This window comes from Miscanthus floridulus, chromosome 17, assembly GCF_019320115.1.
Source record: "Miscanthus floridulus cultivar M001 chromosome 17, ASM1932011v1, whole genome shotgun sequence".
NCBI classification, from domain to species: domain Eukaryota; kingdom Viridiplantae; phylum Streptophyta; class Magnoliopsida; order Poales; family Poaceae; genus Miscanthus; species Miscanthus floridulus.
The window spans coordinates 74,028,051-74,050,889 of NC_089596.1; the positions used below are offsets into that span (position 1 = coordinate 74,028,051).

Genomic DNA, 22,839 nt, shown 5'->3' on the forward strand with positions numbered 1-22,839 from the left:
CAATCAGCCTGTTTGTTTAGCTATGACTTATCGTAAACGATCATAAATTTCTAACCAAAACAATATTTTTCTCTCACATAAATTAATCGACAGTACTTCTTCATAAATCAACCGAACGGAACATGCACACCTGTTCTCCGTGTCTCCACTATCCACCGCGCATGGTCCCTGGCGGCAGGAGCCCAACCATCCTGGCCCCGCGACCGCAGGTGCATGCTGTCCGTTGGTTGCGCGTCATCGACGGCTCTAAAATCGAGTGATCGCAAACGCCAAAACACTCGAGCGTCCTTTAGCTTTACCGCAAATCAAACATCTCTGAACACATTCGCCAAAAAAAAAAAAAAAACTGGACACGGATCGACTCGTTCATCTCCTTTCGTCCTCAAAACCAAACACATGTACCAGGAGTACAGGACTCAAGCAAGTAGACGGGCCGCCGCGGCTTCGATCCCCCCTGATCCCGGCCCGCCTCACCTACACTCCTGGAAGCTGTGGCCGGCGCAAGCCCCCACCTCTCTCGGTCCCTCCCAGGCAATCGCCGAGCGCCTCCGTCCCAGGGATCTGCAGCGGGGATGGATTGGTTGCTTGGGCAGGGACGACCGCTGTTGTAAGTGATTCCTTCTCTTCTCCTTGGCAATCTAGTACAGTAGTACGTACTAGTGGATGTTCTTCCCCTTAGTTGCACTAGTGAATGTTCTTCCCCTTAGTTAATCCTTTATGTGTTGATGCACGTTTGTTCCGCACCTCCGGTGATCCGAAGGGTTTCGGTTTCCGGTGGGTGGCTGTTGCACGGTGCGCGAGGGGATGCGATCAGATGTGAGGCGCTAGAAATGAATTACATAGCGTATTATGGGAGGCGCTACAAATGAATGATATGGCGTATTTCTAAATCATCATATAAACCATAAAACAATGAGCCGTCATTCAGGCGAAATCGATGTACAGATAACACGTATCTATGCCAGGTCAAAACAACTGGCACATAGGGATAGGGTCTACCAACTAATACGCCTCAATTCATCACCTGCCTGCCTAATAACAATTGCTGCTTGTTTTGATTTATTTATGCTTCCCTTCGTCTCTGCTGCTCACTGATTTTGCAACTTATCTTTTATTTTTTATACGCATCTAATTTCTTTGCTGTGATGTATACTTGTATGACTGTCTTGTGTCATCTGCAATTCGCCACAACTAGAAGGGATTTTTGGATTCCAGGGCATGGATCGCCTCCGAATTTGATAGGTGTTATGGGAATAGAGCACCCACTTTTACCCAAGCAAGCCTGAAAAAGCTAAAAGAAGTTATACAAACTAGCTAATATGACAGAACATTATTGCATAGCTCTGGATAGCTTAGAGATGATTTGGCTGTGTTCTGACCTGTTTTACAACAGATTCCGATGATCCTGCATGGCAGCTTCCGAAACCAAATCTTTTGCAGTCACCTACAGGATTTCCATAGCTTGCAAACTCAATTGCCGAGATCTGTTTGCCTTCCTGACACCAGAGATCGACTGCTGGTGGTTCCTTATCCTTGTATTGAAGCGATGGAGCAGAGAGCTCATTCACATTGCCACACACTCTTGTGACCGACACTGTGTTCACTGTTATCTGTTGTGGGTTGCCTCCCATTTCCTCAAAAAGGACCAGGATATTGTCTTGAGGGTTTAGAAATTGCCGGGGTATGTGATACCTTAGGAATGTTGGGTCAGTGAAACATTTGCTTGTGAGATTGTAGGGAAGAGAAGGATATAGTGGCGAGAGAGCGGGAGTTGGAACTAACTCTACTTACAGAGATTGCGAAGGATTGCCGCTAGGAGCCTTGAAAGAGACCCAGTATCGTCCGATGCTCTCTCCATTGACCCATACTTCGCCCTTACCCATACCAGTAAGGTTCAGTGTCACTGCATCATTTCCCGCGGGTGTGGAAAATGTAGTCTGGGTCACAGAACAAATGATGCCAGTTATGGTTCACTTCTGTAAATAATGGACAGACGGGAATTTTTGAACCATTGTTCTGTACTCTATACCTTGTACCAAGTAAGTGGGCTATATGCCATATTGTCGATAGTTGTCCATTCAACACTTTTTGATCCTTCTTGTGTGTAGATGCTATTCCTTTCCCCAAATAAGCCAACCTGCATTTAATAAGAAAACTCAAAATCATGCATCTAATATTGGCCTCTATTTTCATTTATAATAATAACTTGATTTTGACTTACTTGGTACCCCCATAGCTCATTGTTGAGCAGATGTCCTGGTTGTTGTCCCTGTTGTATGCTCACTTTCCGAATTCCAAATACTCTCCTTTCCATATGAGCACCGGAATCCTTTAAGTTAGTAGATGAAAGCTCAGTATATTGAATGCATGTTATTCAACGGCATCTACTTTTGAAAGTTTCGGTACTTGTGCTTGGCAATATATGCTATGTAAAACTGATCTCATAACAACGTTTTATCACAAGTTTGATACACCATTTACTTTGACAACATATGTTATGTAAAGCTGATTGGATAACAAAGTTTTATCACAAGTTTGATACACTATTTACTTTGTATGTGGAGGACCTATTGGCCATTGTAGAACATCTTGATGATGGATAAGTCTCATGTGTGGCTGGTCATTGTGGGGCTATGCTGCCCACATGGTCCTTGTGGCTGTTTTTCTGTTTTTAGGACAGCATCTTAGACTAGAGGACAGCATCTTAGCTAGGACAGCATATTAGCATCTTAGACTAGCATCTTGGCATATGTTTGGCTGGCTAGCAGCCTATAAATATGTAACCCCAACCCCTCAGGTTGGCATGTTATTTGTATGAGTTTGTGTGAGAAATAGACAAGAAAATTGCCCCAACTCCTAGTGTCATCCTCTCTCGATGAGAGTAAGAATTCTCCTACTACCAAGAGTGAGAATTCAGCGACTAACAACTGGTATCAAAGCCGTATTATCCTGTAGCCTGAGCATCTCTTGCTCATCTTCTTTTCCAGCCACACAACAGCCCCAGCTGCGAGCAGCAGCTCCAGCCGCTCCTGCTCACTCCTCCCCCGAGCTCGTCTGAAGCTGCCCTCTCCCCACGCAGCAACCCCCCGGTAGCGCGTCATGTCCGCAGAGCAGTCTCAGCGCTCGGTCGCCTCGAGCACTCGGCGTCGGCAGGAGGCCAAACTTGCCGCGGCAGAGGAACGCGAGCGAGCGGCGGCAGAGACCGCTGCGGCGGCGGCAAGGGCGTCGAGGCTGGCAGCGGCGGAGCTGGCAGCAGCCAGAGCGGAGGCGGAGGCAACGGCGGAGCTGGCAGCAGCCAGAGCGGAGGCGGCGGAGGTCGAGGCTCTGCGCGGCAGCATCGGCAGCTCCATCTCCGCTGACGACACCACCGACGCGGACCTCGAGCTGCTAGAGAGGGAGGCAGCGCGAGCGCGGGCGGCGCAGTGGGCAGCCGCGCACGCCCACGAGCGTGGTGGCAGCCCAGACAGGCGCGGACGCGCTGGCGGCGCTCCTGGAGGAGGCGCGCACGGCGGTGGCGCTCCTGGGGCAGCTGCGCACGCCCACGAGCACGGCGGCAGCCCAGACAGGCGCGGCGGCGGCGCTCCTGGAGGAGGCACGCACGGCGGCGGCGCTCCTGGAGGAGGCGCGCACGGCGGCGGCGCTCCTGGAGGAGGCGCGCACGGCGGCGGCGCTCCTGGAGGAGGCGCGCACGGCAACGGTGGCGGACGGGTCGATGGAGAGCGCGGCCTTCACAGGCAGCGTGGCTCTCTCTCCTCGGATCGGTACCGACGGGTCGATTGAGAGCGCGGCCTTCACAGGCAGCGTGGCTCTCTCTCCCCGGATCGGTACCGTGGTTACCACGGGCTCCAGGCTGTTGTCAGGGACGTCGGTCCCGGCGGTGGGTGGCCTACCCTCATCAAGACCAACTACGTCGAGTGGGCTGCGGTGATGAGGGTAAAGCTCCAGATGCGGCACATGTGGGAGGCAGTCTGATACGACGACGTCGACTACGACCTAGATCGATGGGCGCTGGATGCCCTCATCGCTGCAGTCCCGCCCGAGATGCAGTTCTCGCTTACCAACAAGCGGACTGCCAAGGAGGCTTGGGACGCCATCGCTGCGGCACGCATCGGCAGCGACCGCGCCCGCAAGTCCACACTGCAGGCACTTCGCAAGGAGTGGGAGAACCTGGTGAAAATACATCTAGCCCTTTAGTGGGTTTTGGATGATTGAATGACAACGTGATTAAAGGACTAACCCGTTTGCTAAGTGTGGACAGGTAATAGGTTATCTCACAGGTACTTAATGAAAGCCAAAATGATGTGTTGTTGTATAAACAATCTAGTTCAATCACAAGACAACAATGCAAATGGAATTCATGTGAAGGCTTATTCATTGTGGGATTTTCATGTACTATGTGAAAGCAAGCTCGTGATTATTAGTTAATGAGACATGAGGGATTGAATATGGAATGGTCTCATATTTGAAGCTTGCTAAATTAAAATGAAAAAGATAACAATACATATGAATGGATGATTCAACACAAGATGTGACCTGATGGCTTGAGATGGTAAAGATAGCAAGGAAAGGCTTCGAGGTACTAAGCAAGGGTGAAGGGCAAGCGACGGCTTGGCGGCCGAAGAACCTAGCTAGGGTGAAGAAGAAAGTATTTGCATTTAGTTGAGGTACTAATCAAGCTAAGATGGTCATATTGATGTGAAGGATCAAGTCTATAATGAAGTATTTGATGGAAGTGACTTGATACATTTGGGATTATTCAAATCTGATGAATGGAATCAAGTCACATGCTCAAGATGGCTATGCTCAAGTGAAAAGATCAACATCAACTTGTTAGCACCCTTACTTGATGAAGATTGAAAGGGACGGCATCAATTCAAAAGAAATCAACTGACAACAACAACAACAACAACAACAACAAAGCCTTTAAGTCCCAAACAAGTTGGGGTAGGCTAGAGTTGAAACCCAACAGAAGCAATCAAGGTTCAGGCACGTGAATAGCTGTCTTCCAAGCACTCCTATCTAAGGCTAAGTCTTTGGGTATATTTCATCCTTTCAAGTCTCCTTTTATTGCCTCTACCCAAGTCAACTTCGGTCTTCCTCTGTCTCTCTTCACGTTACTATCCTGATTTAGGATTCCACTACGCACCGGTGCATCTGGAGGTCTTCGTTGCACATGTCCAAACCATCCCAACCGGTGTTGGACAAGCTTTTCTTCAATTGGCGCTACCTCTAATCTCTCACGTATATCATCGTTCCGAACTCGATCCCTTCTTGTATGACCGCAAATCCAACGCAACATACGCATTTCCGCGACACTTAGCTGTTGAATATGTCGTCTTTTCGTAGGCCAACATTCTGCACCATACAACATAGCAGGTCTAATCGTCGTCCTATAAAACTTGCCTTTTAGCTTCTGTGGTACCCTTTTGTCACATAGGACACCAGACGCTTGCCGCCACTTCATCCACCCTGCTTTGATTCTATGGCTAACATCTTCATCAATATCCCTGTCCCTCTGTAGCATTGATCCTAAATATCGAAAGGTATCCTTTCTAGGCACTACTTGACCTTCCAAACTAACATCTTCCTCCTCCCGAGTAGTAGTGCCGAAGTCACATCTCATATACTCAGTTTTAGTTCTACTAAGTCTAAAACCTTTGGACTCCAAAGTCTCCCGCCATAACTCCAGTTTCTGATTCACTCTTGTCCGGCTTTCATCAACTAGCACTACATCGTCCGCGAAAAGCATACACCAAGGGATGTCCCCTTGTATGTCCCTTGTGACCTCATCCATCACTAAAGCAAACAAATAAGGGCTCAAAGCTGACCCTTGATGTAGTCCTATCCTAATCGGGAAGTCATCCGTGTCTCCATCACTTGTTCGAACTCTAGTCACAACATTGCTGTACATGTCCTTAATGAGCCCGACGTACTTCGTTGGGACTTTATGTTTGTCCAACGCCCACCACATAACATTCCTTGGTATTTTATCATACGCCTTCTCCAAGTCAATAAAAACCATGTGTAGGTCCTTCTTCTCCCTATACCGCTCCATAACTTGTCTTATTAAGAAAATGGCTTCCATAGTTGACCTTCCGGGCATGAAACCAAATTGGTTCATAGAGACCCGCGTTATTGCTCTCAAGCGATGCTCGATAACTCTCTCCCATAGCTTCATAGTATGGCTCATCAACTTAATTCTTCGGTAATTTGTACAACTTTGAATATCTCCTTTATTCTTGTAGATCGGTACCAATATACTTCTCCTCCACTCATCAGGCATCTTGTTCAATCGAAAAATATGGTTGAACAGCTTGGTTAACCATACTACAGCTATGTCCCCGAGGCATCTCCACACCTCGATTGGGATACCATCCGGTCCCATCGCCTTACCTCCTTTTATCCTTTTCAACGCCTCTCTGACCTCAGATTCTTGGATTCTTCGCACAAAGCGCCTATTGGTGTCATCAAAAGAGTCATCCAACTGAAAGGTTGTGTCCATATTCTCACCATTGAACAATTTGTCAAAATACTCTTGCCATCGATGTCGGATAAATTTATTTTTCCTTTGATCTTGAGTTTAATAGGTATGTCATACTATTAAGAGGGATGCATCATGTTGATAGATAATGATTCATAAGTGCTCAAGTCAACCCATGTGAGTTTTGAGTGTTTGAGCGACAAAAGAGCTAACTGATCTGTTGCTGGTCTGGCAATACCGGACGTGTCCGGTATTCACACCGGACGTGTCCGGTATTTGTCCAGCAGCTGTAAAATTGTTGCTCTCGGGTTGGTTCGTCGGGAGTTCCGACGTTGGTCGGGAGTCCCGGCATGGGTCGGGAGTTCCGACGTCTCGCACTTCAACTGACTTGGAGGGTTCACTGTCCTGGTCATACCGGACGTGTCCGGTATTCATACCGGACGTGTCCGGTATGGATGACCAGAAGCCAACGGCTAGTTTTCAAAAGCCTTGAGGGTCGGGAGTTCCGACGTGAGTCGGGAGTTCCGATGGTCGGGAGTTCCGACATGCGTCGGGAGTTCCGACACCTCACTAACTTTAACTCAGTTACATGTTTTTCAAAATTGCTGAGGGTCGGGGGTTCCGACTTGAGTCGGGAGTTTCGACGGTCGGAAGTCCCGGCATTCTTCGGGAGTTCCGACGCCTCACAACATCACTGTAACTTAGTTACCGTTGGCGCAGTGTGGGTCATGCATACCGGACGTGTCCGGTATTGCAACGGCTATAAAACGGCTAGTTTTCCAAGGGGGCTATAAATACCCTCAAGCCTCCACCTTTGGAGGCTGCTGATTCTGCTGAGATAGACACACGTTTTTGAGCCTTGCCAACTCTCCTATACCCTCTCTTAGTGAGTGTGTGATCCAAATTGCAAAATCAATTTGTGGGTTGAGAAAGAATTTGAAAAAGAGAGCAAGCCACCACTTGAGCACTTGTGCATATTGTCAATCTCGTGATTCGCATTTGTTACTCTTGGACTCTTCGGTCCTAGACGGCTAGGCGTCGCCGGAGAGCAACCGAGAGATTGTGGTTGTTTCGGAAAGTTTGTAACGGTCGATTCCGCCGCTTCGGAATCATCTAGTGAAAGGAGGAAAAGGAGTTGGAAAAGACTCCGGCTAGAGTGACCTTCGTGGTACCCTCTAGGGCTGACCTTTGCTGGGTCGCCCGCAGCCCCCTCAACGGAGAGTAGGACTCGAACGGGTCCGAACTTCGGTAAAACAAATATCGTGTCTTAATTCGCATTTCATTTGATATTTGTGTTGCTTTAGCTATTCTGCAGGTTCTCTGTGTATTTTACTATCTCTAATAGTTTCCTGCAGTTTGGATTGAAGATAGAAATCAAAAGGAGCAAGTTAGGGGCTGTTCCACTGAAGTCGTGAATACCGGACACGTCCGGTATACCTACCGGACACGTCCAGTATTAACCCCTACGTCAAACTGAATTGAATTGTGTTCTAACTCTTTGGTTGCAGGTGTTTGGCTCCTAGATTCATTTAGTATCTTTTATATACTCTGTGGCTAACTTGTGAGGGGTGGTACTCTTTATTTGGAGTTTTCATTTTTGGAAACTCACTTTACTAATCGTTTCCGCGTTTAAAGGTGTTAATTTTCAGAAACGCCTATTCACCCCCCCTCTAGGCGGCATTCTAGGTCCTTTCACCTGGCCTTCAAGCCAGGTGAGGACGTTGATGACTTTGCTCTCCGTCTCAACACTCTGTTGCAGAAGATGGTGCAGTTCGGCGACGACACCTACGGCGAGGAGAGAGCTGTCGAAAAGCTCTTCCGCTGCGTCCCCGAGAAGTACAAGCAGATGGCTCGCTCGATCGAGTCCCTGCTGGATCTCTCCACGATGTCGATCGAGGAGGCGATAGGTCGCCTCAAGGTCGTCGACAGTGATGAGCCACAGTCCCTCTCGGGGCCCATCACCACTGTCGGGAAGCTCCTTCTCACTCGGGAGCAGTGGCTTGCCAGCCAAGGTGACCGGAAGAAGGGAGAGCCTTCTTCCGCGACAGGCGGCCGCAAGCGTGGCAAGCCACGCAAGGCGCGCAGAGATGCCCAGGCCGGGGCGCGAGGACGTGCTGAGGGTGATGCCTGCGGAGGCGCCCAGGGCGGCGCCGTCGGCAGGCACAAGCCGGCACGGGACGACGCCTGCCGCAACTGCGGCCAGCTCGGCCATTGGGCCAAGGACTGTCGACAGCCACGACGCGGCCAGGCCCACGTCGCACAGGCGGAGGAGCCAGCTCTGTTCATGGCACATGCAAGCATTGAGCTACCTCCAGCGGCACCGGCTGCAGCGGCTCTCCTCCACCTCGACGAGCCAAAAGCACATGCCCTCCTCGGCGACAGCTCCGGCAACGACAAGACTGACGGGTGGCATCTCGACACCGGCGCCACCCATCACATGACCGGTCGACGGGAGTTCTTCACCGAGCTTGACTCTAACGTCCGAGGCTCCGTCAAGTTTGGGGATGCCTCCGGCGTGGAGATCAAGGGCGTCGGCTCCGTCATCTTCACCACCATGTCTGGTGAGCACAGGCTGCTCACCGGAGTCTACTACATCCCCGCGTTGAAGAACTCCATCATCAGCTTGGGACAGCTGGATGAGAACGGTTCGCGCGTGGTGGTTGAGGACGGAGTCATGAGGATTTGGGATCGTCGTCGTCGCCTTCTTGCCAAGGTATCCAGAAGCGCAAATCGACTCTACGTCTTTAACGTGCAGGTGGCACAACCCCTCTGTCTCGCTGCTCGTCGGGACGACGAGGCGTGGCAGTGGCACGAGCGTTTCGGGCACCTTCACTTTGAGGCCCTGAAGCGGCTCAGTGCCACGGAGATGGTGCGAGGCCTGCCGTGCCTCGACCATGTGGAGCAGCTCTGCGACGTCTGCGTGTTGACGAAGCAGAGGCGACTCCCCTTTCCACAGCGGGCTAGTTTTCGAGCCAAGGAGAGGCTCGAGCTTGTGCACGGGGACTTGTGTGGCCCGGTGACACCAGCCACACCGGGAGGACGACGCTACTTCCTGCTGCTCGTCGACGACCTCTCCCGCTACATGTGGGTGATGGTCCTCGGCAGCAAGGGAGAGGCTACGGACGCCATCAGGCGCGCGCAGGCTGCTGCGGAGGCGGAGTGCGGCCGCAAGCTGCGCGTGCTGCGCACCGACAACGGCGGCGAATTCACGGCGGCTGAATTCGCGTCGTACTGCGATGACGAGGGCATTCAGCGCCACTACTCCGCGCCGTACAGCCCGCAGCAGAACGGCGTCGTCGAGCGGCGCAACCAGACGGTTGTGGGGATGGCTCGGGCCCTCCTCAAGCAGAGGGGGATGCCGGCTGTCTTCTGGGGAGAGGCGGTGGTGACGGCCGTCTACATCCTCAACCGCTCGCCTATCAAGGCGCTCGACGGCAGGACGCCGTACGAGGCTTGGCATGGGCGCAAGCCGGCGGTCTCCCACTTGCGGGTCTTTGGCTGCCTCGCGTTTGCCAAGGAGCTTGGCCACATCAGCAAGCTCGACGACAGAAGCACTCCGGGAGTGTTCATCGGCTACGCGGAGGGCTCGAAGGCCTACCGCATCCTCGACTCGAAGACACAGCGTGTGCGCACGGCGCGCGACATTGTGTTCGACGAAGGGCGAGGATGGGCGTGGGACAAGGCGGTGGACGACGGCTCGGCTCCAACGTACGACGACTTCTCTGTCGAGTACGTCCACTTCGAGGGAGCTGGGGGAGTATGCGGCTCTTCTTCGGCGAGCACGTCTACCCCAGTCCCCGAGCCTCCACCGACCCCGGCGCCTGTTACTCCGACAGCACCACGCTCTCCAGCCAGGACCTCGGCTGCGATGAGTTCTTCGCCGGCTCCACCACAGCCGGCAACGCCACGCACTCCAGCACCGACAGGCACCACTCCGGGCACGTCTACTCCACCACCAGCTCGTGTCGAGCACGGCCCGGTTGAGCTCGCTACTCCGCTCTCTCACGACGAGGAGCGCGTCGACGCGTACCACGACGGCGAGCCGTTGCGGTACCGTACGATGGAGAACCTTCTCGGCGACCAACCGGTGCCGGGACCGGTGCCTCACGACCTGGAGGCGCAATTGCACCTTGCGTGTGACGACGGCGAGCCTCGGTCGTTTGCAGAGGCCGAGAGACACGTGGCATGGCGCGCCGTGATGCAGTTGGAGATGGATGCGGTTGAGAAGAACCGCACCTGGGAGCTTGCTGACCTTCCTCGTGGTCATCGCGCGATCACCCTTAAGTGGGTGTACAAGCTGAAGAGGGATGAAGCCGGTGCCATCGTCAAGCACAAGGCTCGCTTGGTGGCACGAGGTTTCGTGCAGCAGGAGGGGCTCGACTTCGACGACGCCTTTGCTCCCGTGGCACGGATGGAGTCCGTGCGACTCCTTGCGCTAGCTGCCCAGGAGGGCTGGCGTGTTCATCACATGGACGTCAAGTCGGCGTTCCTTAACGGCGACTTGAAGGAGGAGGTCTACGTGCACCAGCCGCCGGGATTTGTGATCCCCGGCAAGGAGGGCAAGGTGCTCCGCCTGCGTAAGGCCCTCTATGGCTTGCGGCAGGCACCGAGGGCGTGGAATGCCAAGCTGGATTCCACGCTAAAGGGGATGGGCTTCGAGCAAAGCCTGCACGAGGCGGCCATCTACCGACGGGGCAATGGAGGAAATGCCCTGCTGGTGGGTGTCTACGTCGACGACTTGGTGATCACCGGCACCAAGGATGCGGAGGTGGCGGCATACAAGGAAGAGATGAAGGCCACCTTCCAGATGAGTGACTTGGGGCCTCTCTCCTTCTACCCGGGAATTGAGGTGCACCAGGATGACTCTGGAATCACGCTTCGACAGACCGCCTACGCCAAGCGCGTCGTTGAGCTAGCTAGGCTCACCGACTGCAACCCAGCTCTCACTCCGATGGAGGAGAGGCTGAAGCTGAGCCACGACAGCACGACGGAGGAGGTGGACGCTACGCAGTACCGGCGTCTTGTGGGGAGCCTTCGCTACCTCGCCCACACACGGCCGGACTTGGCATTCTCCGTCGGCTACGTTAGTCGGTTCATGCAGCGACCGACGACGGAGCACCAGCAGGCTGTGAAAAGGATCATCCGCTACGTTGCGGGGACTCTCGACCACGGCCTCTACTACCCGAGGTGCCCTGGGGCGGCACACTTCGTCGGGTACAGCGACAGCGACCACGCCGGCGACATCGACACCAGCAAGAGCACGAGCGGGATCCTCTTCTTCCTCGGCAAGTGCCTCGTTAGCTGGCAGTCGGTCAAGCAGCAGGTGGTGGCCCTGTCCAGCTGCGAGGCCGAGTACATAGCGGCCTCCACCGCTTCGACTCAGGCGCTCTGGCTCGCTCGACTGCTTGGTGATCTCCTCGGCAGAGACACTAGAGCGGTGGAGCTCAGGGTGGACAGCAAGTCCGCTCTGGCCCTGGCAAAGAACCCCGTGTTCCACGAACGCAGCAAGCACATCCGGGTGAGGTACCACTTCATCCGAGGCTGTTTGGAGGAAGGGAGCATCAAAGCGAGCTACATCAACACCAAGGACCAGCTTGCAGACCTGCTCACCAAGCCTCTTGGGAGGATCAAGTTCCTTGAGCTCTGCTCCAGGACCGGGATGGTTCAACTCTCCCACAAGATGACGCACAAGACTTAGGGGGAGAATGATGGATAAGTCTCATGTGTGGCTGGTCTTTGTGGGGCTATGCTGCCCACATGGTCCTTGTGGCTGTTTTCTGTTTTTAGGACAGCATCTTAGATTAGAGGACAGCATCTTAGAGGACAGCATCTTAGACTAGAGGACAACATCTTAGCTAGGACAGCATATTAGCATCTTAGACTAGCATCTTGGCATATGCTTGGCTGGCTAGCAGCCTATAAATATGTAACCCCAACCCCTCAGGTTGGCATGACATTTGTATGAGTTTGTGTGAGAAATAGACAAGAAAATTGCCCCAACTCCTAGTGTCATCATCTCTCGATGAGAGTAAGAATTCTCCTACTACCAAGAGTGAGAATTCAGCGACTAACACTTGATCCCCACTTTTAGTTTTCCCTAATTGCTAATTCTTTATAGTTCACTACATAGTAGGGTTATATGATTTATACCGGTGATCCAACCATAGCACTTAGCAATGATATGGTGTTTGGCCCTTCCTTTAGAGAAATATTCATGTTGAGAATGATATTGGCAGGTCCACCATGGCTCCCATATATTCTACCTAAAATGTCATGGAAAAGACTTATATCAAACACAAATTAGATAAGAGGGAACACTTCTAGAGCATACATATAATTTAACGCATTAATTGTAACAAAGAGAATAATGTAATCTGGAACATTGTATGGTTTCATAAAGAGATAAATATACTTGAAGAACTTTGGGAAAACCACAGTAATTTAATAAGATAGTAAGATACTTGCCCACATATGCATTGTTGACAAAGGCATGCAATATATGTGCCCTTGACTCAACATTAATCAGTACAAGCTGGTCATCATCACTCGGTGTATATTCATAGCTGCATTTGAGAGAGTTTTCCCTTATTACGTGTTTAAGATAGTGATGAAACAAGTAACTGTCGTAAAGAAGATCAAATGATGGAGCAAAAGATCTTTGGGAAAGTTTATCTTACCCAACAATGTACCATAGATAATCGGTATCATCTTTAGTGGTTGATAGATGTTCAAAGAGCCGGTTTCCACTGTACGTAGCTTTACTCACATCTTGTGGAATTGGTTCCTTGAATGCCATCCAAGTATTAATGTCACTGAAAGACTGCACTTCTTCAGCCGTTCTTGATCCATGCTGAGCAGTTACCTGTGACACACGCAAAAATCGGACAATGAAGACATCTTCCTCTATCCTGTGGTTATAGAGGGAAAAAATAAAGGATATGCCATAAACGGTATGTAGGTTTACTCACCTTAGCTGTTTCAAAAACTACTCTCTTACAATCTGAGAGAATGCTGATTGATTTGGGGGCCAGTTCCAGTGATATATTACGAAATACTACTTCTGATATATGATGCCGGTCAAAGTTGACTAGGAAAGCCACACATTGTGATTCTGTTTCAAAAATATGTGCCTGGAGTACATCATACATTATGTCCTGATCTTGGCGGAGTCTATTGAAATAAAGTATCAACTTTTCCTTTCTGTAATTTTACCTCTTGTTCTTGACCTAAAGAAAGATTGGAGTATGTCCCAAATAGTAGTGGTTCTGATGACTGTTTTACTGAAGCATGCAGTTCTCTGAGATGACCCCATGTTGGTTGCCATATCAAACCTGGATATGATTCAATTAATTTTTTTGATGTGATAATTTCTTATCAAAATTGTGTAAATATGTTTAGCACGCTTCTATTTTGTGCAAATATTTACCATATTCATCAAGAGGAGCTCCATCATAGTAGCTCGTTGTTACATATGAAGAAGCAAACCTCCCAAAGTTTGTTCCTCCATGATACTTTATCATAATCAGTAGACAACAACAACAACAAAGTTATTTTGTGATAATCAACAAAAAAAAAAGAAACTGAGGTATTTCTAGGAAATATTCAATTCTGTTTCAGGAAGTTAATACCATGTAGTAGCTCACATAGCTTCCATTCTTCCTTGCTATAAAGTATGCAACTGCAAATGCGATATCTTCTGGAGACCTCAATTTTGTATCATTACCGTAAATAAGATAGCTGGATGCATGAACATTCTACCATTAAGCATGTTGTATTCCATAACGATTAGAAAATGTTAAATTAACAAGTGAAAATATTGTAGCACATATACCGTGAGGTCCAATTTTCTGTCCATAATGCAGGCTTGTTAGCTGAGTTTGGTCCAACAAATGTTTCTCCACAAATGAGCCCATTGCATGTATTGATCTAATCATGAAGTTGTTATTAGACTCGTTGGAACTTTCTGCTAGCATTGTGGAAGTCAAGTGGAATAGTATGAGAATGAATACTGACAACTGGATCTGGAGCATCATTTTGCTTGCACATCGTCCAGGGAACACCTGTTTGAAGGTCTACAGCCATTGCAGCTGCCCAACTGACATAACGTTGCCCACTTGAGCCAAATGCAGGCTCAACCATTTGGTATTCGTTCTCAATCTGCATATAATTTATGTAGTTAGATGATGTACACGCCAAAAATCGTTAACTTTGTTATTTTACAGACCTGAGAAGTTATAATGGGGCCTCCTTGTGGGTAGTAAAGCCCTTCATGTTTCATCATGTTTACTATATCTGTAACAAATCTTTGCATATGTTGCTGCATAGATCAGATGTAAGTAATTTAGTATGATGCCTTTAAACAGGTTTTATCATGATAAATTATTGATGAAAGTACTAAAGTAGTGCTTCATTTGGATCTTGGTAAATGGAACCCTACTATTTGTCTGGTCTTTCATTAAAAAAGAAAAACTGAGTTTAAAAATCCCACATCACAAGTTTGCTTACCTTAAAGGGTTCGTTGTCACTTCGGAAGATAATGTTTGGGACATCATGTAGCCAAAACGGAAATCCTCTGCATGGACCAAACAAAAGATATTCAGCATTTGTTGAGGTAATATCTAGTTTTATTTTACTTAGATGTTATATAGTTCCTTAAATCTTTTTTGAGATGCTTCTCTAAAATATTTTAGTTCAGCGAGAATATATACTTTGTTGTATTTATTTCATTCATACCCATATTTCCATTCAGACTCTATGAAGGGACCAATCCTGAGGCTTACGTAGAGGCCTTGAGCTTGAATTTCCTTGATGAACCTGACAAGATCATATCTTCCCTCGAAGTTGTACTGGTGAAATGATACCATTTACAAATTACACATCTCTTAGTACTTGGCCTCTCACAGGATATTTTTCAGGTGCTTTGACCGGTGTTCATATGAAACTGAGAAGAGCATCTACCTGGCCCTGGACAGGCTCATGAACATTCCAGAATATATAGGTCTGTATCACATCAAGGCCACCTTCCTTTGCTTTAGCAATGAGTTTTGGCCACATCTGCAATTATTCGAGAACTTTTTAAGAAGAAAAGGTATAACTGAAACATGCAGCGCATAAGCCAGAAAACATTACGAAGTTCATTTATTATATTTGAAGTCTGTCCTATATACTTTTGTTTGCATTACATATTCTTGCCTATAACTCTCAACCAAAGGATTTTGTGTGTGCATGCCCTTATTTTCTGAAATGCCTGGCACCCTGGCCTCTAAGCCAATTCTGCTGTGATTATCATAATCCTGAAACTCAGGATTGCTGGTCACTCTGAATGACACACCAAAAAAATACTGAGGTGTTCCCAAATGAGTGTGTACACCACAGAAAAAACATGCCATTTGTAATTTTGTATGACACACGGTTTCTAATTTATATTTTTTTTATAAAATATGTGTGCTTGTAGAAATGGCAATATTAGGTCAGTGAGGGCAATTAGAGGAGACAAGTAATTTTTTTCTCTGCTTGAGCGCTCCTGTGAAATGGGCTTAAATAGCTTGGTGGCATACAGAAACTAATGTAAAACCACTCTTTTGCAATGAACAAGAAGTATTTCCGTAGCTCTTCCAGATCTGCTCTGAGCTTGATATAATAACGGCGGCCAGACCACTAGTTGGGGTGGGTACACTATGCAGTGGCTCTGGGTGATTGGGAGCAGCTCATGTCCATCAGCTCCCTGATATGATCGATCATACTAGTTGTGCTTTGAACCGCATCGAATTATAATCAACTTGATATCTATGATCACTTATGCAAAGATAAATTGCCGATGATAGAGATTACAGATTTTCTTTGGCATTTTTCCCACCAGGCAATGGCGTGCACTAACCTCAGGGGTGCTTCTGGTGTAGTGCATCTCACCGGCGAACAGCAGCCTCCTGGTGCCATCAACTACCAAGGCCCTAGCATCCAGCGACACCTGTCTTGCCACCCCATCTTCCTCCGGCCACCGGATCTCGGCCACCACCGCGGCCGGTGGCATGCACAACAAGGCTGCCAACACAGCGAGCAACGCTGTGGCGGCAATGTTTATTGGCATTTCTATGATCACTAGGATATGTAGTTCAGGGCCGGCTTCCAGTCTCTATGCTCAAGTCAGTTGAAAGGGAGACGCTTTGTATATGCACATATATATACACGCTGAGACGTTGGGGGAAGTCATGACCTTTTGCCAAATCTCGTCGACGGCGCTGCAAATTTTGGTCAAGGTATGAACTGCAAACAATTGGCAAACGAGTGATCCCATGCAGTATAGATCTCTGGGTCTCATATCGCATCGTATCCGCCAACAAGAGTAGAGTGCTAAACACGTTATTACAAGTAGAAAATAGGCTTACAGATATTTGGGCTATGTTTAGATGCCCCAAATTCCAGAATTTGGCACTATGTAAAAAGAAGATTCTCCGTCACATTAAACTTGCGGTACATGCATGGAGTACTAAATGTTGATAAAATCAAAAACTAATTGCACAGTTTGGTTGTACTTTGCAAGACGAACGTTTTGAGCCCAATTAGTCAACGATTGGACAATTATTACCGAATAAAAACAAAACGCTACAGTGCGCGCTACAGTGTCACGAAATCTGTCGGCGCCTGCCCAACTAAACATGGCCTTGCATCTTGTCCCCTGCTAGTGCAGCCTCGAGAACGGCAGTTTCAACACTTCGCATTGACTGTGGAGTGTGGAAGTAAGAGTATAACGCAGTCAAGATGGTTTCTACATTCTGCACATCCTGTCGGTTTCGTGCTGTGTGTATTCAGATGAACCGTGATAGAGCTAGCAATTTACAGTGATCGGGGCATCCCAAAACTCTGCATGTTCCGTGGACACTGGACAAGTGATACCACGCACCCTAGAATAGATCGAGAAGTGTTATTTGACCAGAGATCGAGATGTGTTCATCCTTATTTTATTTTGTGTAGCCGTAGACCTATATGCGTACACATGTGCCGCATACCGGACACGCCTAGTAGTAAAATCCCTGGCAAACAAACTAAATGCAGCAACACGCGACCCAAATAATGAGCAAATCGACAACTAAGGGCACTTGCCACGTCACAACACACGGCTAAATGGAAACTTGTACAGTAAACCATCTATTTCACCGCAAACTGTTTAATGCATACACCCATCTATGATCAAGAATTAATACGATCTTTGTAAGTCACTTTGTTGCTTTTTTATACAAATGAATAAGATGAATGTATATATATAAATATTTCTATAGAATCATCTATATTAATTATCAATCGTTTGCAGCCTAAAAAATTATCAGAGCACTCACAGAACCAAAACAAGTTCATATAACAGTCCTTCTCAGAAGCGCACATGGTCACAGCACTTAACAGCAAGGTGACAAGATCAAAAGTTCAATTGTTCACTTGCTCACACAGCATAACTTCAGAACCCAAATGACTGACCAAATTAGTTAAGCATGCAAGCTGAAAATTTAGAAGTGAACAGATATTGCTCAGAGGCTATTGTCAGGTACCAAATAGGCAAATACACACAAGAGCTATTGCCATTTTATTTCAAGCCATGGCAGTACATGACATGAAATTCACACAGGAAACTCATCTTTTTCAGAACTAAGTTCAAAAGTCAGCTCAGTTTCTTAAACTCATTGCTGACATCTCTGCTCTGTTTGTGTGCAAAATTTGTGAAGACAGAATCCATGAAGGTGTATAGTTTCAGATATTCCATTCTGAACGTGCATGTGAAATACTGAAATGTTCCATGTTCCCACGCTAGATAAGTTGACCAATAGCCAATTATGTCACATGCGAGGAATTTGAAGATTGCCAGGCTGCAGAGCCTGAAGCTTGATGCTGCAACATCGAAGGAGACACCGAGGCACCGAGCTACGGCAGGCAGCCGCATCCCACGATGCCGGACCTGCAGGAGGGAGGATGGCCGGCGTCGGCGGAGCCATGGTTGTCGTAGAGGCACATGCGTCCACTTGTGTGGCCTCGATCCAAGAATACAATACAAGCCGTTCCAGTATGTAGCCAGGTTCACGAGCAAGCCCGATTTTAATTGTGTCAGAACTCAGAAAGAATATATTCTCGTTTCTGTATAGATGTGTCAGCCTTGTGCTTGGAAGCCCAGAACCAACGAAACGTGCAGTACTAGCGAGTATGCTACCACCGGACTACTAGCTAGCTAGCTCACTCGAACTTGAACGTGTGGAGGCAGAGATGCATCCATGCCATGCTCAAGTCAAGTGAATAACAGAGCAACCGGCAATAACTAGCATGCGAGAGAACAGAGAAGAGATCAAGAGCAGCAGGGGCAGGTCACGGCTTCCAACTTTCAGTTGGCAATCACGTTGACGTACCTAGGTTATTGCGCTTTTGCGCTTTCCAGTACGCGGTGATCATATCACTGATGGTGTGTTTCAATCAATGTTGTTTTATCAACCGGAAGCAGTTGTGCCTGCGCCCTGCAACCTGCATGCGGCGTTTCTTTTAATTTTCGCTTCCGGGCCTTTCGTTAAAGCCGGCCGGGAGGGTGGATCGTGGAGGCGTTGATCGTCCACTCCAACTTCCATTAGGACTAGCTAGCGAAATGGTTGCAGTACTAGCCACAGGCGATTCAGCACCAAGGGCGCCGTGGGCACTGGGCAGTGCGTCCGGCGCACGAGCACCGGGGGGCGGTGGAACACGCACGCCGCGCCGACGCCGTGGATGCCAGTGTGCCACCGCCACGCGCGGTCCGCCAGGCCGAGCGCCAAAAACCGATGACGACGAGCGAGAGGCGCGGGCGGGTGGGCCGAGGCAAACACGCCTGCAGTCCGATCCTCCATCTGTCACTTGTTAGAGCCGGCGGAGCATTTGCTGCTTTGGTCCGTAGTGGTACATCTCTAGTGCCAGCCTACTCGACTATTCGTACGTAACGACCGTGCATACTTCCACGTCGATCGCTGCTCCGATCCTCCAAAAAATACCCTGAATCTCAAACCGTGAGGCTAAAGCAGAATAATGTACAAATCTATAAGCGTTTCATATCGTCCCTCATGGATCCATTTTGTTCTAACACAAAGACGTACACGTACGCGCAATCAAACGACTGAGACTCAGGTAAAACTCCCGCGCCCGCCCTAAATATAAAATAGCAATACAGCTGACATCGATCTTATTGAGCAACAGGGAGCAAAATTATGCAAGAAAAAGTGCAGGCACGCAGCAGCAGCATTACCTCTGGCGTGCTCCGTGGATAGTGCATCTCCCCGGCGAACAGCAACCTCCTGGTGCCGTTCAGCACCAGGGCCCTGTGGTCGTATGTCACCTCTCCCCGCACACCACCACAGTCCTCCTCCCTCCATCGCGCACTCCCTGTCCCTGCCGTCGCTGCCGCCGTCGATGATGTCGTGCACGACGTCAGCCCGAGAAGCAGAGTCACGACGGCGACTACCTCCTTGGCGACGGCCATCTCTCTCTCACTCACTCTCTCCCACGGTATCCTTGGTGAATGGTGATGATCGATCAGCTGGCCTCGTGCCTGGACCTCCCGGCTCCCGGACCAGTTCGATCGTTCCTTGCAGTTGCTTCTTTGTGTTCCTCTCTGCTACTTATACCTGAGGAAGTGAGGAGGCAGCAGAAACGGGCACGTTTGCAGAGCATTGGCTGGCACTGCCGGGATGCCCGCATATCTCCTGCTGGCTTGCTATATGTGTGTCTATATGATAAAGTTGGCCAGTTATTAATTAATTTGTTCCGTTTCTTGTGTGAATGAGTATCTGGCTTTGGGGTCTGATGGAAACAGAAGAAGATATCTAATTAACACCATATATGCATGACTTCGGCGTTCTCATTCGCTTTTGTGTTTTCTTAATTTTGTAGTCACATTTTTTTGGGAAGTCACAAATGCTGTTTGTACTAATGAACCTTTTCTGATAGGGTACTCATCAGCAGCTTAATTACAGGTTGATGATGGATAAGCTCCGCGAACCTAAGGTGGCCTTAAGGTGGACCACTCCATTCTAGCTAGATGAGTCGATCCCTCAAACAAACACGCTTTTAGTGTCCAACAAGGGTTGGTCGCTGCATCCCACTCTCAGTTCGGACGGCGACCATGATTGACCAGTGATGACAACCGCGACCTTGTGACGATGATGGACAGTTGTGCCACGGCTCGCGTCCTTCCCGGCCGTTGAAGTCGAAAACCGGGGATGCTCCAACTAGAAGGCAGTTGCGCAGTGCCGGTACACAAATAAACGGGCCACCATATATGCATTTCGTCTGAAATGTGCACGCCCGCCCCGGTGAAGCATCCGGCATCCGCGTCGCGTGCGCTGCCGAATGGCAGGAGTAGGAGTAGGAGTAGGACGGCGACCCGATTGATCACTGATCAGTGAGCCATATTTGGTGGCCCTCGAGACGTGCGGGGATGGACCTCTCGCGTTTTTGCCAAGTGCCCGCTGGCCTATCTCCAGTTCTCCACTTTGCTCCGCGTGATCGATCAGGGCGCGCCATCGGGATTTCGGATTCTAGCCAATTTTTGGCTATGGGCATGGCCATTTTTAGACGCGATGGCCGTCAGCTGGCAACGAGGTGCACCAACTGCAGAGACGCGTCATTGCGTCATTCAGCTTGTTCGCTTGTTGGTTTCAGTCAGGGCTTATCAGTCGGTCAACATTATTTTTCTTTCACAACAAACCAGCACCAGTCGGACTTATCAGCCCATAAACCAACCAGCGAAACAGGCTAATTGTAGTCTGTACTATGTAGGTACTCCGTCCGTCCACAAAGAAAAATATAATTCACATTTTAAGAAATTAAACGGTCTAAATTTTGACTAAAATTATATGAAAAAGTATACTAACACTCATAAGACAAAATAAATATTATTAAATTAGTTATAGAATATATTTTTATAATAAATTTATTTAAAGATATAAATGCTAGTATTATTTACTATATACTTGATGGAGCTTAAGTTATTTTGACCGGTATGATTTCATAATTGCATTCTTTTGCGGACGTGGCAGTGGCCTAGTACTTGCGTCATTGCGTGCTGCTTCTGGTGGTGGTCTGCGATAGAGAAGCAACGTCAATGTCGAGTTCGTTGGGCCGAACTGGCACGGCGGCACACGCCGGACCGAACGACGCCGCAGAGCCACAAGGCGCCGCAGCCCGCAGGGGGACCCATGTCTATGGGCCGCTGTCTCCAGCCCATCCCATGCTCCCGCTGTGGTCCAAGAGGAGCCCGCGAACCAAACACTCGCGGCCTCCCGTTGTGTTCGGCACACCGAGCCTGGCTCTGGCCTCTGGCCTCTGGGGACTGGGGCTCCAAAATCCAAATGCTGAGCTCAGCTCAAGCTCCATTATTAGACCATTTTTTTAGCTTCTAATCAAAAAATTTTTTGGAGAATGTACCCGTTGACACGTGTTTCGTTAAGAGGGTTATAAATCGTTTACAGCATGGTCATGAACATCGACGCGAACAGCGTTTCGGACGGTGAGCACGCACGCGGCGCTTAGACAAGCTGAAATGTAGATCCCGGGATATGTTGCTCATAATCAATTCGTTTATAATCATCATATCTGCTGGCTCTTTCGGTTCTTGAATCTTGATTGTACCAGTTCAAAATTCTGAAGTGATTTCTTAAAATAAATTCTAAAGTGGCGATCTTAATCAAAGCCTCCGGTAGGATTCTTGTTTTCTTTTCAATAAGAATCTGATTATAAGAAGAAAAAAAATCACGACCTTAAAGAGATTCAACATCGCCTAGTATGTAATAGCTCTCTTTTCTGCTACTATCAACCAGTTTTCAGTTTAGGCCCTCTTTTTTTTTTTGGGGGAACTAGTTTAGGCCCTCTTTAGAACAAGAGAATTTTTCCTATTTTCTACATTTTTTTCTATGAAAATAGACTGTTTCCTGTGAATGAAATTTATATAAAATTCCTGCCTTCAAAAAGGTCCAAGAATTTTCTTTTCATGGTCAGTTTGCGCATCTTCTATACCCTTACTACCTTTTCTTCACCTTACAGCACGAGATCAAACAGTATAGAACTGAAAAGATAAAAGTTCACCGTACACCATCGCGAGGCCCGGAAGGAAGCGTAACTGCCGCGTCGTCTTCTTCATCTTCCAGCACGAGATCGAACAGTAGAACTGAAAAGCAAAAGGTTCGCTACTTCGCTGTACGCCATCACGACGGCACCGGGGAGCGTACAAAACTGCCGCAATCAGGGCAGACGACCGCAGCGGAGCGGCTGAGACCCAACACAGCCTTCAACTCCCGGGAATGATGGTTCATGATGAGCCCCGCCTGCACCCAGCACCCGTGGTGGTAAAAGCCTGCGCC

The 22,839-nt window shown here is 48.7% G+C and overlaps 2 protein-coding genes and 1 long non-coding RNA gene across 4 annotated transcripts; 1 reads left to right on the top strand and 2 right to left on the bottom strand.

The window, feature by feature from the left end:
• The first annotated feature begins 346 nt into the window (after nt 1-346).
• Nucleotides 347-16,478, top strand: LOC136516921 (uncharacterized). Of its 2 annotated transcripts, XR_010774150.1 has the most exons (5): nt 347-607; nt 14,994-15,092; nt 15,231-15,330; nt 15,397-15,479; nt 16,341-16,478. It is a non-coding gene; the product is annotated as an uncharacterized lncRNA (long non-coding RNA). The 2 variants fall into 2 exon arrangements; XR_010774149.1 differs by lacking the exon at nt 347-607 and having other exon boundaries at nt 14,658-15,092.
• Nucleotides 1,166-2,314, bottom strand: LOC136516919 (beta-galactosidase 7-like). Its single transcript, XM_066510422.1, has 5 exons — nt 2,222-2,314; nt 2,030-2,137; nt 1,792-1,937; nt 1,380-1,692; nt 1,166-1,282 (listed from the first exon to the last, which is right to left on the bottom strand). Exons 1-5 carry the CDS (start codon nt 2,312-2,314, stop codon nt 1,172-1,174), a joined length of 771 nt encoding a protein of 256 aa, XP_066366519.1. The 3' UTR covers nt 1,166-1,171.
• Nucleotides 14,413-17,078, bottom strand: LOC136516920 (beta-galactosidase 7-like). Its single transcript, XM_066510423.1, has 6 exons — nt 16,359-17,078; nt 15,440-15,535; nt 15,215-15,327; nt 14,987-15,053; nt 14,706-14,798; nt 14,413-14,638 (listed from the first exon to the last, which is right to left on the bottom strand). The coding sequence occupies exons 1-6, from the start codon at nt 16,566-16,568 to the stop codon at nt 14,426-14,428; spliced, it is 792 nt and encodes a 263-aa protein (XP_066366520.1). The 5' UTR covers nt 16,569-17,078; the 3' UTR covers nt 14,413-14,425.
• Nucleotides 17,079-22,839: the final 5,761 nt, after the last annotated feature.

Excerpts from the sequence above, each read along its gene's own strand:
- LOC136516919 (XM_066510422.1), bottom strand. The coding sequence starts at position 2,314 with ATGGAAAGGAGAGTATTTGGAATTCGGAAAGTGAGCATACAACAGGGA. Across the intron at positions 1,693-1,791 it reads GGCAATCCTTCGCAATCTCT|GTATCACATACCCCGGCAAT; the intron begins GTAAGTAGAGTT and ends AACATTCCTAAG. Across the intron at positions 1,283-1,379 it reads CGGAATCTGTTGTAAAACAG|GCTTGCTTGGGTAAAAGTGG; the intron begins GTCAGAACACAG and ends TAGCTTTTTCAG.
- LOC136516920 (XM_066510423.1), bottom strand. The coding sequence starts at position 16,568 with ATGCCAATAAACATTGCCGCCACAGCGTTGCTCGCTGTGTTGGCAGCC. Across the intron at positions 15,328-15,439 it reads ATGAGCCTGTCCAGGGCCAG|TACAACTTCGAGGGAAGATA; the intron begins GTAGATGCTCTT and ends TCATTTCACCAG. Across the intron at positions 15,054-15,214 it reads GAGTCTGAATGGAAATATGG|AGGATTTCCGTTTTGGCTAC; the intron begins GTATGAATGAAA and ends TGGTCCATGCAG.